Source organism: Dermacentor variabilis, chromosome 4, assembly GCF_050947875.1.
Source record: "Dermacentor variabilis isolate Ectoservices chromosome 4, ASM5094787v1, whole genome shotgun sequence".
NCBI lineage: Eukaryota > Metazoa > Arthropoda > Arachnida > Ixodida > Ixodidae > Dermacentor > Dermacentor variabilis.
This window is the reverse complement of record NC_134571.1, coordinates 31,972,183-31,988,514: the sequence shown is the minus strand read 5'-3', so window position 1 is coordinate 31,988,514 and position 16,332 is coordinate 31,972,183. Positions and strand designations below refer to the sequence as shown.

General features: G+C 45.4%; 1 protein-coding gene across 1 annotated transcript in view; it reads left to right on the top strand.

Annotated features, from left to right (window-relative positions):
* Positions 1–14,430: 14,430 nt before the first annotated feature.
* Positions 14,431–16,332, top strand: part of LOC142578170 (uncharacterized) — a 29,913-nt gene continuing 28,011 nt past the window's right edge. Inside the window, exon 1 of the mRNA XM_075687571.1 lies at positions 14,431–14,792. Coding sequence (XP_075543686.1) covers positions 14,570–14,792 — 223 coding nt within the window. The 5' untranslated portion in view covers positions 14,431–14,569. The remainder of the gene's footprint in view (positions 14,793–16,332) is intronic.

Sequence of the window (16,332 nt, the reverse complement as noted above, 5' to 3'; positions counted from 1 at the left end):
GTGGGCTACAAGTTGGACGAGACGGCGCACGCCCTGCCGGCCCTCCGCATGGCACTGGGATACGCATTTTCCTGCTTCTTCATGATCATGGCCGTTGCCTCGAAACTGGCGGTAAGGAATAGTAATTAACGCAGAAAGTTGAGATAGTTCGTGTTGACGTAGTTGCTGTGACATAGTTACTAGCGCGAACGAGACGGCAGAAAGGGTGGGACAGGACAGAGCGCAAGGGATAGCCGAGCAACATTTCTGGAAGGCATTATCAGTCGAAGTCTCCTTCCCGTGAACGCTGTCCTTTTATACGTTCTTTTTACGCTATATATATAAAAGAAACTATGTTCATTGCACGCAGAACAGTTTGCATAAGAAACGAAGCCACTGCATAGGAACGTCATATTACTGAATCCTGGCATCCCTGTTAGAGATCATGGTACTGAAGACCACTGCCGGGCGAGGGCCACCGTTCATTTTTTTCTGCACATCTTTCGATTAGTTAGCAAATAACAGAAGGCTAATTTTACGTTTCAGAATAGACTGCGCTAATACACGTTCTGAATTGATAATTTTATTGAAATAATTTCTGTGCACACAACGTTTGCGCACTGTAGACTCGGAGACCCATGCTGGTCACAGACACAATGTTTATACGTACGCTGTACATGTAATCTACTACACGTGCGTGCGTGCGTATGTGCGTGCTGTTGACTAACTTTCTGTGTTTGTTGTATCGTCATAATGAAATTAATAGGCGTGAATTCGACGCCGAGCTTTAAAATAACAATGTTGCGAAACGGGAGTATTGCTCGGCGTCGGGATAACCTTGAATATGAAGACCTCGGAAGTGTGACGGTGCTTCGCGCAACATGACAAAGAAAGACGTACACCCCCCCATGCTAAGTAAAACTTATTTAAAAGACAGGACGTTTCGGCTTCCATACGGAAGCCTTGTTCACAAGACGGGCTCCCGTCGAACTCTCGATTACTCCGCGCAGCATGTGCAGTGCATGTTCGTGGTTGCCACCATGGTGACACTGTTCGTGCTCGAGCCGATCCCGTACCAGTGCTCGTGCATGCTGCCGCTCTTCCTGTTCCCAATATCTCGCCTGCTCGTGGCCCACAAGCTCTTCGGCGTCTACATGAACGTGAGTCACGAATGGTGTCGCGCTGCCCATCATTCCAGCTGAGTTAGTGCAAAATCAGCGTCTAAGATGGTGCGTGATTTCTGCGCGATAATCGTTTCTGCAGAGGAATCTGCCTATACACGGATTTTATACTTGATTGTTTCACATTGGCTTAAGCATCCCCTCAGCGCGCGCTGACGTGATGTGAGCCATATATTCAACATAACGTCGTCGTTATGCACAAGCGTTTCAACACCACGATTTATATCGAATAGAGAGCGGACGTGACAGGGATGTGAACACGAAGTTATTGCGGCTGTCGGTAATTCTTAATCATCCACACTCGTGAAGGCGTTCTGTAACACCCTGGCCGCATGCGTGTGTTGCTGTGCCCAGCAATTACGAAAACCCGCTTTACAGGAAAGGAGCCTTTTTATAAGGCGTCATGATCGCTGGGGGGCTTCGGGATGAGGGCGTCAATGAAATGGATTGTCTCTGGCAGTAGTGATACAACGGCCTGTGTAGGCAACTGTCGGAAAATAAGGTATTTCTCTGGACCTACGTTCTCCACACGAGAGAAAGCCTCGAGCAAGAAAAAAAAATTGCGCAAGTGCCAATCACATCCAGGAAAAACGCTGATAGAGCGAATTGGCGTAGCGCTATCCGGTATCGCGATCTGAGCGAGCAGGGTGAAGCTATCGCAGGCATGCGCACGCAAGCTAGAGAGGCCACGTATTATATGATGCTAAAATATAAACTCGGCCCCTAAATTAATTACGTTGACACGTTTCTTTAATAGCAGGTGGACGTGTGTAATTTGAAATTTACGTGGTATATTATTGAGGCATTAGGTTCATGTAAGGTTGCTCTTTAGTATTTGGGATAACGTTCATGCAGTTGTATACCTAACAGAAATCCTAGTCCCTCTGTTCTCCTTACTCGTCTTGCTTATTGAATAGCGAGGGTCTCGGCTCTAATAGAAGCTTTGATGAAAGGCAGGAAATGTCATACACACGACTTGTAAGACGAAACTATTAAGTAAACCCATACAAATTTGTCGGAAAGAAAGATTCGCAGAAATTTATCCGTTCCATGGACCTTCCTCCAACTCGCGGACGGCTTGCGCAGAATTGGTGTGCCACATGGAGTGTCCCATGCAGTGCTCCGAGTTGGGCATTAATTTGGTCTCACGCTGCGATCTGCTAGCCTCCTAGTTAACTCGGATAGTAGAGCGACTGGCCCAGAAAGGCGTTGGTTCAGCCTCCTAGTTAACTCGGATAGTAGAGCGACTGGCCCAGAAAGGCGTTGGTTCCGGATTCGATTCCCGGACCAGAGGCGGCTTGCACGAACATTTAATAACGAAAATAATAACGAACTTAAGAACGCGTTTTTAAATGTTCCATAGACAACGCCTATAGTCCGCACAAGAACGTGTTCTTAAATTCGTTATTATTTTCGTCATTAAATGTTCGAGCAAGCCGCCTCAGTACGAATTTTTTTCCAACAGAGGAGCGTTCTATCCGAGAAACCCGTTTGAATTTCCTCAGTAGCATCATGCTGCAAGTTGAGTGGGTGACAATTTCTTCCTTTCATGAACCTTCTTCCTTCATGTTGCGTGCTTCCTCTAAACTGATTTGCGATAGTAGGAGCCGTGATGCCTTGAGCTAGCATGGTAAGGTTTATTGACCAGTCGCCTATTTATCAGTTCACATGTTACGTGACGCCTGTGGTTAACACAATACCGCACACCCTCATCAATGATCGTGAGTGGTGTGCTGGCTAACGCTGCTAGGGATATATCTAGCACACGTACAAACATCCACTGTTATAGCTAATTGGTAGAGCGCTGCTCAATTAATGTTGAAGATATATGTTCTGGTTTCTACGAAATGCGACAAGTTGTCTTTTCGTCCAATTCTATTTATGTTTTCTTTATTTATTTCTACATTTAATAAAAGAAGAGTTAATGGCCCGTATGCCCTACCTTGTCTGTTGGCTTCGTGCGTTTGTAACTAACAAAAAATTAAGCCCCTCGGTTCCATATCGTTCTTCAGTATCCTGTAAGCCTTGCTACTGTCTACAAGCTAAGAAAATTTATTTTCCAGTTGTCTTGAATTCAGAAGTATGTAGGCCCAAATTCAGTCATTGCTGCTGTTTTTTTTTCAGCATGGTTTTTTCGAGTTCTTGCGTTGGTACTCCTTATATAGACGCAGAATCTTTTCTAGGCCGTACATAAGGGCCTAGAAAAGTGCAACTTCGTTTACTTGCTGACGTAAAGCAAAATATGTAGTAATGTAATTGAAATATGTTTTCTTAGTATACGTTTGGGCATGCCATTTATGACCTTGCTCCTGAACAACCGGTGACAGAAAGTGTCTTGCGGGCCGCGCAACTTTTTCACAAGGCGACGGAGAAATTCCGTGTGGACGACCTATTACAAGGTGTGGTCACATTACCGGAGGAAAGATACTCGTGTCAAAACGCGCCATTGGCATGAACAGACTGACAGGTGTGTCCGCCGCCGTGAGAGTGACTTGACAGCCTCGCTGTCCGCGGAGATGAACGCCGCTGTCACCAGCGATTACTTTTGGCGGGTGCCGAGAGAGGATCGCTACTTGTTCACGGCTCCTGCACACGTGAATTAACTGGCCACTTTTACTTTCTTCGCAATTGCTGACATGCGGCATAAGTACCGGTTGAGTACCTTCGAAACCCATTCGTTTCGCTGGCCGCTTGCGTTATCGCGCCATTGTGACACGCACCTTAGGCCTTGTCCTTTGTAGGACGAGATCCTGCGCTCCATTTCCTCCGTGCTGGTTGGTCTGATCGCGCTCAAGTCACCGCTGAGCCGCCGCCTCTGCTTGTGGTTTCTGTGCGTGACGGGAGTGCGCGTGGGCCGCGTCCTTCTCAGCGTCATGCTGCTTGTGTTCCTCGTGTCCATGCTGGTGGACGCCACGATGACCACGGGCATACTGGCCGGCTTCGTGGATCCGCTCATCTTCGAAATCTACGCGAACAACCTACGCATTCGATACGCAGAGCACGTCCGAGCTGGTCACAAGGTGCGCGTCGTTGCAGTGCTTGACTCTGGGCTAACGTGAGGCCTACGCTTAATGGAGTAAGATTTCAAGGTAGAATACAAAATACACTAACGCGAGAGACTTCGTAAGATCTCAATGCACTTAGTGGATGCACAAACGATACTGCAGGTTGACATTCCTCATGGGGCGGTGTGCGTTCGGTAGTTCACAGAACGGGAACCTAGCCATCCAAATATGATAAAAAAATATAAGGGCACACCTTGTATCCGTGACTACTTCGCAAAAAGAAATGATTGGCAACTGTACATAACTGCTCAGTGCGTTCAACGCCACGGACTCGTATTTTACGACACATATATATGCAGACCCATTTGTCGCCATTTGCGTCCAATATGCCAAAATAACATTAGCTTCCATGAGCATCCAAATGTTATTTGGATGCGACACTAAGGATAATATGTCGAAGAATTAGCACATCAAAGCCACAATATAGCTGCACAGCATTCTCATGTAACCATCTTAGCATTGCTAATTTTAGAGCTTTACGGTGACCGACCATCCGAGGAACATTTTAGATGATATTTTCCTCGGGCTGTGCGCTCTACCGTACAGAGAATTCTGACAGAAACTCTTTTGACTGCCCATCAGTTCAATTTAAAACTGGGCCATCCCCGCAACGACAATCAAGCCTGCGACATGCTGCTCTGGACTCGTGAGTGTGTGCACGTGAGGCACGCGCCGATCGTCGAATGGGAATCCAAGCTGTGACACCGCCTGCCGCGTTAGGCTGTGCAACCGTACCCCTTCTCTTGCTGTGGCATTAAAATAATTTGTAACTAATCAAAGCAGAGACAAAAGTCAAGTCAGGCGGAAATTCAACAAGGTGGTGACAGCGTTGACATGGCAGAGCACGCTGAGCATGAAGGTGGGCGATGCTTTCGATGATGAGGCAAAATGCGCACGGGTATCCTGGAAAGAAAAAAAAAAGCCACCAACATTCATCAGTATGTTGTAAAGTCGTAATTCAAGGGCTAGTTTGTTGTACTGCTTATTTCATCTTGTATTTGTTTCTGTCCGCTTTTCGGTAATGGCGTCCTCGTCCTCAGGCTATTGCGAATGTCTTTTCGTCTGTGCTCATTAGGTATAAATAACAATCTAGCAGCCAAGTAGTAATATAGAGCGATATAGAACATTCATTCATTCATCGCATACCCACAACGCTAAATGATTTTATTGCAACCGGGGCGGCAGAGAGGTGAGGTGGAGGTGACAGAAGCGCACAAGTTGAGATCATCATACGAGCATCAATAAACGAAAACGACACACATCCTTACACACTAGCATGTTGGCATGTTTTAAATCCTTACTCGCTTATCTTTTTTCGTCGCTGAGGAACGTCTCTCGTGCGAATAAATAGCTGTTAGCTTGTCCCGCTTGCATTAATTTGTGGATGTTCATCAGTGCCAATATATGTGCGATTTGAGCACTGGTACACGCTAACTCACCCGGACATGACGCAGGAAGCGGACGCCACCCTGACCGAGGTGGACTTCGTGTTCAAGGACCCGGCCAAGCAGCGCCGCGTGGTGGCCGGTGAGGCGCGCATGAACGATACCGTGGAGGAAATCTCGCAGGAGGCCGAGCCGATGTTCGCCGTCGACACGGAGGGAAACGTCCAACAGATTGTCATGGTCGTCGATCGCGACGAGGTGCGTTTCGCAGCTTTTACGTCAATTCGGCGACGAGTGTGCAAGCTTATCAGGGCAGATGCTATACGGCGCGTCCCCGTGGTCAACCCCGCGTCCGTTTTTTTATCCTGTAATGTCAGTCTTGATCTAACAGACAGCGTCGCCAAAGTAGCACTTGGTACAGTGGTTGACCAAGGCCTATATTCTTATTGGATAGCGAAGGGGAAGGCGTGAAGGCGGCAGGTTCTTGCTTTAATTATTACTTCTGACAGCGCGCGGCAATAATTTAATTTCATTAGAATCCTGTTTTCTACGTGAAGGCGTTGCACATGCCATTAAGAAAGAGCGCCGTCCACAGAACGTCATACTACAAGAATTGTTAAAGAAAGTTTTGTAGGAGCGAATGGAATGTTGCGAGGCGATCATTCAAGGAGGCAACCTACCCTCTTTAGGTGGCGTTGGCTAGCCACTCCGTAGAAGAGACTGTGACCGATTTCCCAACAGTGTCAGCGAGGGACATTTTCACTCGAATCGAGATGCCACGTAATCGTGTACGCCGTGAGCCCTGGTTCCTTTTTCTCCTTCCTTGATGTGTGTCGCATTTCTCGTGCGTGTTTCGTTCACGCTACGTTTCACGTTAATTACGTGTTCGTATTTGCTGCTGAATATTTGCGCGTTCCAAGCCGAATGCGAGAGGTATGACGTCTCTTTTGGCGAGTGTTGTCTAATCTTATAAGAGGCTGCGGGAAGTTTCGTTTGAATTTGTTCGCGTTTTGGAGGCCCGCATCGGTGTGATATTTTGCAAACGCAATCGTTACCGCTTGATCTACACACCACGCTTGTTCGATATCAATATGCAAACCTGTTGAGGGGCTCTTAAACGGCGCTCACTGCTGCGTGAAGCGTCTATTTCACACAGCAGCCGTGTGAAAGTGTAATCCGAAGCATCGATGAAAAGCAAGTGCGTTGCCGTATGAAAAAAAAAATGCAGATCCAACGCACGCGGTGAAATCTGCGTGAAGCGAAGCTACTGAAGTGGCTAATTGAAATGGTATACAACTAACAAAAGATGCGCATAATTGTTTATTTTTTTATGCAACATGCAATCTCACCGCACAGGTGACAACATTAGGGTCATACAATGCTTAGGTTTAAGGCGCTACACCATTCACCAGCGGCGTCAAAATTCAAACAACAGTTTATGACTTATGCCACACGTGCAAGTTTCCGTAACGGCCTCCAGTACAGAAGCACGCCGAGAGCAAGAGGGAGAGGGCGAAGGGAGCCGCCCCCGCGGAAGCACCTTGCCACCGGGATGAAACACCACACAATCAGTCAAAGCGCCCTGGCGAAGAGTGTTCTACTCTAGGAACTTTGGTATAATAAAATTTAGCTTTAGCTTACGAAAACGACTCCAGTTTGTATCATCGTCTTTTGCAAATAACAGCTGGCCCACTCATATATATATATATATATATATATATATATATATATATATATATATATATATATATATATATATATATATATATATATATATTATGAACAAGCGCATGATTCAATGAGACGTTTCTTTACTCGACGTTTACATACATACCATATATACAATTTATTACCTGTGGAGGATCCAAAACGTGTCATCAGTAAGTTTGAGATCGTGAAATAAAGAGACCACAAGAAAGTGCTTGCGACATAGATGGAAAGGGTTATAAGAGGAAAAAGAACAGGAAAAATAAATAACACAGAACGAGGGTCAAGCATACGTGTCCTTCACGTAATGTGGCTTCGAGTAAACGGCGTAATACGTCAAGGCGTTCCGCTATGACTACGTTGAATATAACCGGCCACGGTTACGGGATATAAAGGGTGCAGACGAGAGAGCTTTGGAAAGCGAATGTTTCATTCCGTGCGCGCGTGCGTGCATGCGCGCGCGCGCGTGTGTTTATGTGCGTGTATGTACGTGTGCGTGCCTGTGCGTGTGCGTGTGTGTGCACGCGCGCGCGACCTATGCTAAACTATGAATCACCGGCCGTGTCCGCAATAAGTTATGGTACGAACGCTTTCGCGTTCTTTTGTCTGCGATTCAAAAGGGCCAAGGACCTGCAGATCTGGAGGCCCAGCTTGCGGAGAACCCGCAGATGCGTCGAGAGCAGGTGTCCGAGGCGTTGCGCTCATTAGGTATTGACCTGCAGAAGATGGGACTGAAGCTTGAGCTCCAGGAGACCGTGAGTGGTTTCCACTACTTCTTTAGCCCTCGCTGGCCGGATGCCTGACCACGCCACGCGACATTATGACGGACGGAAATTGGTCGCAGTCAACCTGCCATTCGCAGATCTCAAGAGTGTCAGAAGATGTGCGGACAGATCTGCGAATCTGTCATTCATTTGTCCTATGTGCCAGTTAATCTAAATTAAAAGCAAGCTAATTGACCCTGGCTACGCCACTGGCCCGCGCCATTGTCGTAGCCAGGGTGGGAGCACACCGGGCATAATTTTGTGGTGACGTTATTTACGTGCAAATACGGTAAAGGCAGCGGAGACGCGCGAAACACCGAATTGTTGTAAGACCATTACAACGTTCCACGCAAATTGAGAAAATTTCCAAGATTTTTCCAGTGTCTGTCAATAGAAGCTTCCTAGCCGTGTTGACTTCGTCAGCGTACCTTTACTGACAGCCACCTTACATATATTGCCCCTTTTACCAGTGACAGGGGGGGACAAAGTTTGTCACCTGTATTCACATATTCTGCATCCCGGGTGACTCATGGTGTGTAAAATTTTTGCAGCAAGTCTGCATTTATTTTTATAAGGGCGCCTCTTTCGCGCTTGTGAATATAATGGTGATCGAGAGTTTAATTATAAATTTTTAATTATTAGAACATTATAATCGATTTTCGGGACTGTCATGTTCATTCCTTCCTTTTTTTGTGGCAGTGAATGCGTTAATTAGCGCACAGTGATAGACGCAGTCATGTTTAAAATCCTCGCATGAGAAACGCCTTGTCAAATTACAAACAAAAAAACGAGAAAGTGAGACGGGAATGAGCGAAGAAGCTCATAGACTAAGTTTTGTAGATAATTTGCCGACGTTCACTAGGCGCATGAAGCCAGAACAGCCATCGAAACCTGTATCAGCTTCAAACGGAAAACGAATTTCCAGCTGCAGTATATAGATACCAGCAAATCTCAACCGTTCAGGGGCCTTACATCTGCGTGGTGTGCAACGCCGTGAAATGGTTAACCAGCGCTAAATTATATTTTTGCGCAAGGCACTGTTTCGTTGCGAGAACATTAAGTTAGAGGGTACATTCGCTGCGGTGATCCGAGAAGTCTAAAGGGGACTCGCAAGAAGTTCGTAACACGAAACATTTTTTCACGCCATATGCAGACCATGGACGGAAAGTCCTTGAAGACTGCGGACTACCGAAGCGCATTTACGAATGTTTCCGTTACGAAGGACAAGTTGCCGGCGGACGGCGAAAATCGGAGCACCGACACCCAATTAAGTTTGGTCTCCCAGAAAAGCGAGCCTGTCGGGAAAAGCGAAGGACGCAGAAGAGAGAGCGACAGAAGCAACGTCAGCGTAAAGCTCGTAGACAGCGGGAAAAGAAGCACTGGACCTAAGACCAAGGCTAACCAGAAACATAGAGCGAGCAAGAAGGAAGACCTCACCGACAATAGTAGGGGCAGCGACGACGAAACAAGCTAGTAAGCAATGATTGTGCGTTTAAACATAAGGACACATAGTAGTAAAATACCACGTTTTAGTTCGGCTCGGTATAAAACATTATTTGTTAAAGGGCAGTTGTTTTCCTCATTGACGAATTTGGAAGGTCAAGACCAGCTTTCTTGCGGGATTCGGAAGGCTTACAACATGAAGAACAAAACTGCAGATCGTTTGCAACGCAGATAAAATAATGTACCACGTGCGGATCCCTAGTTTCGTGAAGCATACTCTAGCGTAGACCTTCACGAGCACATTCTATACACACTTAATTTTAGAGGAGCCGGTGCATGAGAAAAATCGAAGAAATGTTGATTGGCATTACTGGTGATAATCACGACATAGTACGTGTCATCTGGACACCCGCGTATTCCTATGTTTTAAGAAATAGAACTGTTATTCTTGTTGCGAATATTATCAGTAATACAGCTACATAACGTTTCTATCTTGCAAGTTATACAATTTAGCTTCACTAGCAATTCACACCACCAATTCACACAAGGTTTACAAATTTTACACATTGTTAGGATCAGTTATGAATTTAGAAAATAATTGGCTTTGTTTAGTCTCACAATCACTTGCACAGATCAGCAAAGCGTCTGTTAGTGGAAGAAACATTAATAGAATGGTTGTTGACATAAGTGACGTATAATGGCAGTACTTATACAGAGCCTTTAGGCACGTGAGCTTTACAATACAGGTCGACAGAGAGTGGTACGGTGCTTGAATTTCATGAGAAACATTTAATCTATGTTAATAAGTTGCTTAGCTTCAAGCGAAGTAGACGAAACATACATTATCACCAGACTTGTACACCTTACCGAAAAAAAAACGTGACCGATTGCAATTACATTTTCAAAATAATTTATTACGGTTACCACCTACTCACATTGGTAACTGAAGTAAGCAATTACTAAAAAGTAATTGATTGCTCTAACGTTACTTGCCTCCCTATTTTGCTAACATTCCACAAATACAGTAAAGAGAATCAGCTGGCCTCAGACTTGTACGTAACGAATTACATGTAATTAATTACTTGTAATCTGTTACAATTTTGATCATTTCGTAATTTAACGAATGTTTTTTACTCGGTAACTCTCATTATAATTTGATTACTTTTCTCAACAACGAGTTACATGTCATTGGTTACTTTACTGACGAGAGACGCTGTAACAGATGACGCAGCTTGGGGAACCTGAATTTTGTGGTAACCACAGTAGTGCCCCCGAGATCGTACTAGGCAGCAGCCTCCCGGATGCGCATCTCCGTATAGGCGAAGCCGGGAGCTCAGTATTTTGTCCTCGCGCTAACGGTGTAGCAGGTGTAGGCCGACGAATAGAATCGGGGCTGGTATGTCTCGACAGCCACATTCACTTAGGACGACAACGCCAGTGAGTCGCCTACGGACGATTCGTGCAGCTTTTCACTGGCCCAACCGCGAGCGTCTTTTTCAAGTCGCAGCAACAATGAAACAACGAAGCGCTGCGCTTCACAAAGGACTTAGGTACTGAGTAACCACAATCTCGTGCGCGAGATGCCCGTACGCGTTACAGCACCGCCCTACCTCTCAGCGCGCACATCTAGTGTGTTTTCATCGTCTCTGCTGATGTATTCACGACGACAGCGAGGAAAGGTGACCGATGAAATTTCTCAAGAGCCATTCTTGGCGAAGATAAGCAATGTAGAAAGCGCCACAGGGAACGCAATGAATGTGCCAGGCCAGCTCGTTCTGATTACGGTACCTGTGCAATAATATAAAAAAGCTCGAACGAAAGTTACGTTCAAGTAAGCCATTATTTTTTAGTCATCCCTTAATTACTTCTTGTCGGGCACTAATTGTTAACTATAATCGATTACATTTTTGAATGAAGTAATTGTAATTGTAATCGGTTACCTTATTTTTTCTGTAATGTGTACAAGCCTGTCTGGCCTGGTTCTTTCAATGTGTCCTCCTCAGCCTTTCACACGTTTTCTATCTTCGCTACGGATTTTCAAAATTTTCTTCGATAACCTTTTCCTTCGTTTTCTTGTGAAGACACGTGCAGCGACACTGAAGACTCGCTCAATATATGCGCTGGAGAGAATGGCTGTGTTGTCACGCACGAATGCCTTGCTTACAAGATTGGGGAAGGCGCTCTCGACAGGGCCAGTGAAAAGTGAGCAATCGCCCATAGATTATTTCCTGTAATCAACGTCACAAATGGTCATTGATCTATAAAAAGCGCCGTTTGAATTGCTTGTCCATCATCTCATGGACCTCTTCCCGGGGCCCTTTACACGTTAGCAATTTAGACGTGAGCGACAAATTTTAACAGACGTCAGCAAACGTTCACGTTCCACGAAAAGGCGAGACAATCTGTAATAATTTAATATAAAGCTTTATATTATTCAGCCCTAAAATACTGTTTTTTTGTATAATTGCAAGATGGAGGTGTATATGAGTTACGTATACGAGAGGTCCTTTATTTTCTAGTAGAATCTTTAAAAGCCACCCGTGGCATGTAACACAATTCTGCTTGTTTAGATAGGTTACTCGCAGAGGCGGGCATTATCAAATTGAATGTTTTACCAATTAAGAAATGATTGCTGATTAACATTTTTCTAATAACTTTTTTCTTACACATTTCAATTTATGAATTGTAGCTTCTTACGTCGAAAGTGGTAACCACTTGGAACGAATTCTGACGGTGGCACCAATTTCGATATACGCACTCCTATAATGTTTACGACGATATGCATTGGTCTTCCAGTAACTTTCGAGCTTCAAGCATGAAAAATAGTTTTGTTGAAGTAATCCGAGCAACTGTGCATCTTTAATGCAACTTTAATATCGGATATATCGACGCTGATGCTACTTACGAAATTCGTTCTAAATATCTAAAAGAACATGCCTTGCGAAATCACTGTCTTCACCCCGTGTATTGCAATATGTGTCCAAAAGGAACTAGTTTATTAGAGAAAGTTTGTTACTTAGTCAAATAAGCATTTCAGTATTCTCCTCTTCGAGTGGTGCAGATTATTAAGCACACTTGTGTGGGTGCCATTGGCAATTTTTGCAAATTTTATTAACCAAGAATGTTAAAACGCAGGTAGAAATATATGTTTAACCACCAAAAATTCATTTACTCTACTATGCGAAGAATAATTGAGTAGCAGCGATTACCGTCCATGAAGCCGCCTAAAAGCGCCTTTAGGAAAAAGAGAGAGATAAACTTGTTATAAGAGGAAAGCTATGAGGTCGGACCTATAAGAGAGGCGTGCAAATCTGCAAGTCTGCGATGTTCAGGCAATCGAGGCGTAGCGGCGCTACACTGATTGTGCGAAGGAGGTACTAACCATTGTGCATGTTTTCATGCTTTTGAGCGCTGTGTAGTTCCCGCTAAATTTAAAGGCTCAAAGCTGCGTCGCCTGGTGTAGCTTGTTTCGTAAAAAAATGTAATTGGCTATACGTAACTCGTTTACTGAAAAAAATAAATGAACTACAGCGAGCGTTATCGAGTAAACAAAGTCATCTTTAGATTACAAAATTACCAAAAAATCTTAATTGATTACAAGTAATTAATTACGCGCAATTAGTTACGTACAAGTCTGATTGTCACACAATCAAACGTCCTGAAAACCAAGAACGGCAGGATCAATAATGAAACAATCGTTTTGAAAAGACCAGCTTAACCTATAGGCTTGTATCGTGGTCGTAGCGGCAGAAGCGTTTCGAACACCTTACCCTGTGCATGCCGGTATGTAACTTCTTGCGATCTCTCGGCCCTTGCGACGCTGGCGCTCTACACTAGGTTTTCTCAGTGACTCGAACAGCGCTCAGTTCGCAGCATGCGAGAATGCAAATCCTATCGACTGTAAAGATGTGTACAGATACCCCAGGAGAGAAAAGCTAGAACACTTACGCTCAGACGGCGCGGTTCAGTACTTTTAATGATGTTATCGAAAGAGAACTTGTAAACCGGGTTGCGATATTTGATTTTTCTGCTCCACGCTGGCTACTTTTGGGACGTAGAATATTGATACGCATCTACCTCTTGACCACTTCTGGCATCAGCGTCAGGCAGAAGTTCCATAAGCATGCTGGAAATATTGGATTTGTAAAAACCATGCACGCTTCGTACGAAATCGTAAGCAACCGTCGTATACAAAGTTTTCTTCCATATCAGTGGAACTTGCCGTATCCGTGCGCACATTGACCAGCGCCAAGGGTCACCAAAGTACGGCAATTAGCCGCAGTTCGGTTACTTTCTTTCCTAATTTTGCTTATTTGTGGCCTCTCCGGACAGAATTTTTGGTGACTTTTCGAACTTGGCGTTTGACGTCGCTTTCTGCAATGCGATAATTCCGATTAAGGATTTTTATATAAAGCGTTGGGCAGAAATTAGCAATAACTGAATGCGTCCCACAATGAAATAGGATGAGGCACGGAGTATTTCTCCTCGTCTGCAAAGTCTTGCCAAAACATTTGTTGAAACAATCTCCTCTGCTGTCTAAGAAATTGGTTATTTAAAGTGAAAGTGGTGAATTTATCGTCTCGTGACGATTTTAATACAGAAGTCTACGGACATAGAAGAAGGTACTGCAAGCAGATAATAAAAAAGCTAACCATGATCTAATGTTGGCTGAAATTACGGCGTTCAGCATGCTCTTTTAAAACGAGTGCCAGCACTCTACAACCGCCGAGTTTGCCTAAAAACTACAACGTCTTGAGTTATACGTCCCAGACCTGAACGGTGGACTGGGGCACGGCGCCATAGTTCTAGACAAATTTGTGAGTACATCGTAACGTTGTCCGCTCTTTGACGCGCCTGTAATATCTTGCGTTGGGCCGGTTGACCCCGCGTCAACTTACAGTTCCTGCAGGTCGCCGGAACGACAACATAGTCCGTCGGACGACGATACAGCAGTGGGCAGCAAGAAGTTGTGGCAGCAGCGTGACGGAGCAAAAGTTGCGACCGCAGTTTCCGGTAAAAGCAGACCGTCCAAAACGCATGACGGCATGCTTGCGAAAGGTTCCAGAGGAAGCCGCCTTCCAAAGGAGAAGGACGAATCCACCGGGGATGTTTCTTTCTCGCCAAAGGGCCACAGCATACAGGAGACTAAGAGCTTCAGCAAGAACATCTCGAATGCGGGATCGCCACAGTATCAAGTCCATTTCTCGCATGGGATCCACTGCGCACCGCCCGTTGCCACTGCTTCTACGCGTACCGCGGCGGATACGGGTACGTATCCGCACAGAGTGAAAGCGGGTTCTGGGTTGTGCAGCGAAGTTGGAACTTTATCGGCTGGTTGTCGCATCGGAGGCCAGGGCCGTGAACTCTGTTGTTCTGACCACGGCTGTGCACGAGTTCGATTCACGTACGCTCTGTGTTATTCCGCTTGTTTTCCCTCGTTCATCCAACTCGACTCTACAGGGCGCGGTCAGTCAACGTGATTTCCACCGTGCTTCTGAGTGCGTTACTAGGGCGAGATGTAGCACAGGAGTAGAGAGAGAGCGGCCGGTGATAGCCGCCGCTGCAGCTCAATCGGTAGACCATCACACGCGTGAGGCTGAAGATGCGGGCCTGGCTCGTACTGGCGGCAAATTCGTTTCGTCTACTTTCGCTTTCATTTTTCTTACTTGTACACACCAATTCATGAAACGGCTATTTTCCCTGAAGCTTATTATTTTTTGCTTCATTATCTGTAGGCTTCTTGTGAATGACGGATATAAAAAAAAATCGTTCCCATTATTCTTCGCGGTCACTGAAAATTGGCTGAAGGTTAGCGGACCTGATCTGTTCAAAAAATGGGGCGTGTAAATTATCGCTCCGACCTCGTACGGAGCGGAACCACTTCTTTTTTTTAAACATTATTCTCATCAGAAAATATGTCCAGCAATATTTTGTCATTCATCACTCGAAAGATGCCGCGTGTGCGAAGCGTTCGCTTTATTCATGCTATGGTCGCAGCACCGTTGACGCTGCGCGGTTTGATTCGACGAACGAGTGAGCGAATTAATTAATTAATTAATTAATTAATTAATTAGTGTTCCTGCAAGACTGCGCGAAGCCTTTTTAGTGGGTAAAAGGAAGAAACTTACAAGGACGCAATAACACTAACAACGACCTCGCAGGCGCGCCTCAATGACATTTCCACCTCGCGATTAGAGCAGTGAGCGTGTACGTCACCAGCATGTGCGCAAGAACCCGCGTAGTTCTTGCCTGACGTATTTGCTCCTCAGATGCTTGTATAAATCACCAGTGATAAGCCTAGAAAAATTCACGTTGTAGATGTCATCTATCCTAAAGTGGGAGAGAAAGAGACTCTAATTCCCTCTAGTTTCCTTTCAGATCCTTCAGTCTTAAGAAAACCATAGGGCCACGCACTATTGCGCTTAAAGATTTCGACGTGTGTTAACATCGGCGCATTGTTTTGTTGTCTGCATACTGGAGCAGTGCGAGTACTGGTGTTCCGCATGCTAAGCGTGTGACCTAACTTACGCAACAAGCACAACTCACGCCTTGAAGACTCGGGATTCGACTCTACTCAAACTACAGCATAGCATCTTTGCTTTTGAATTGACCTGGCTTACTCTCTCGTTATGTTTACAAGAAATCAATCTGTTGTTTTCACTGATGTTCTTGCACGAGATCTCGGTAGGCCACCTCGCGCACAGGTCGGTAGTCACGCGGAAACTTGCGTGAGCTACCGGTGCGACTTCCTCGCGCTATATTAGAGCAGCGAAGCAAGCAGCTGTCGGCGCATTCGACGTTACAGGCT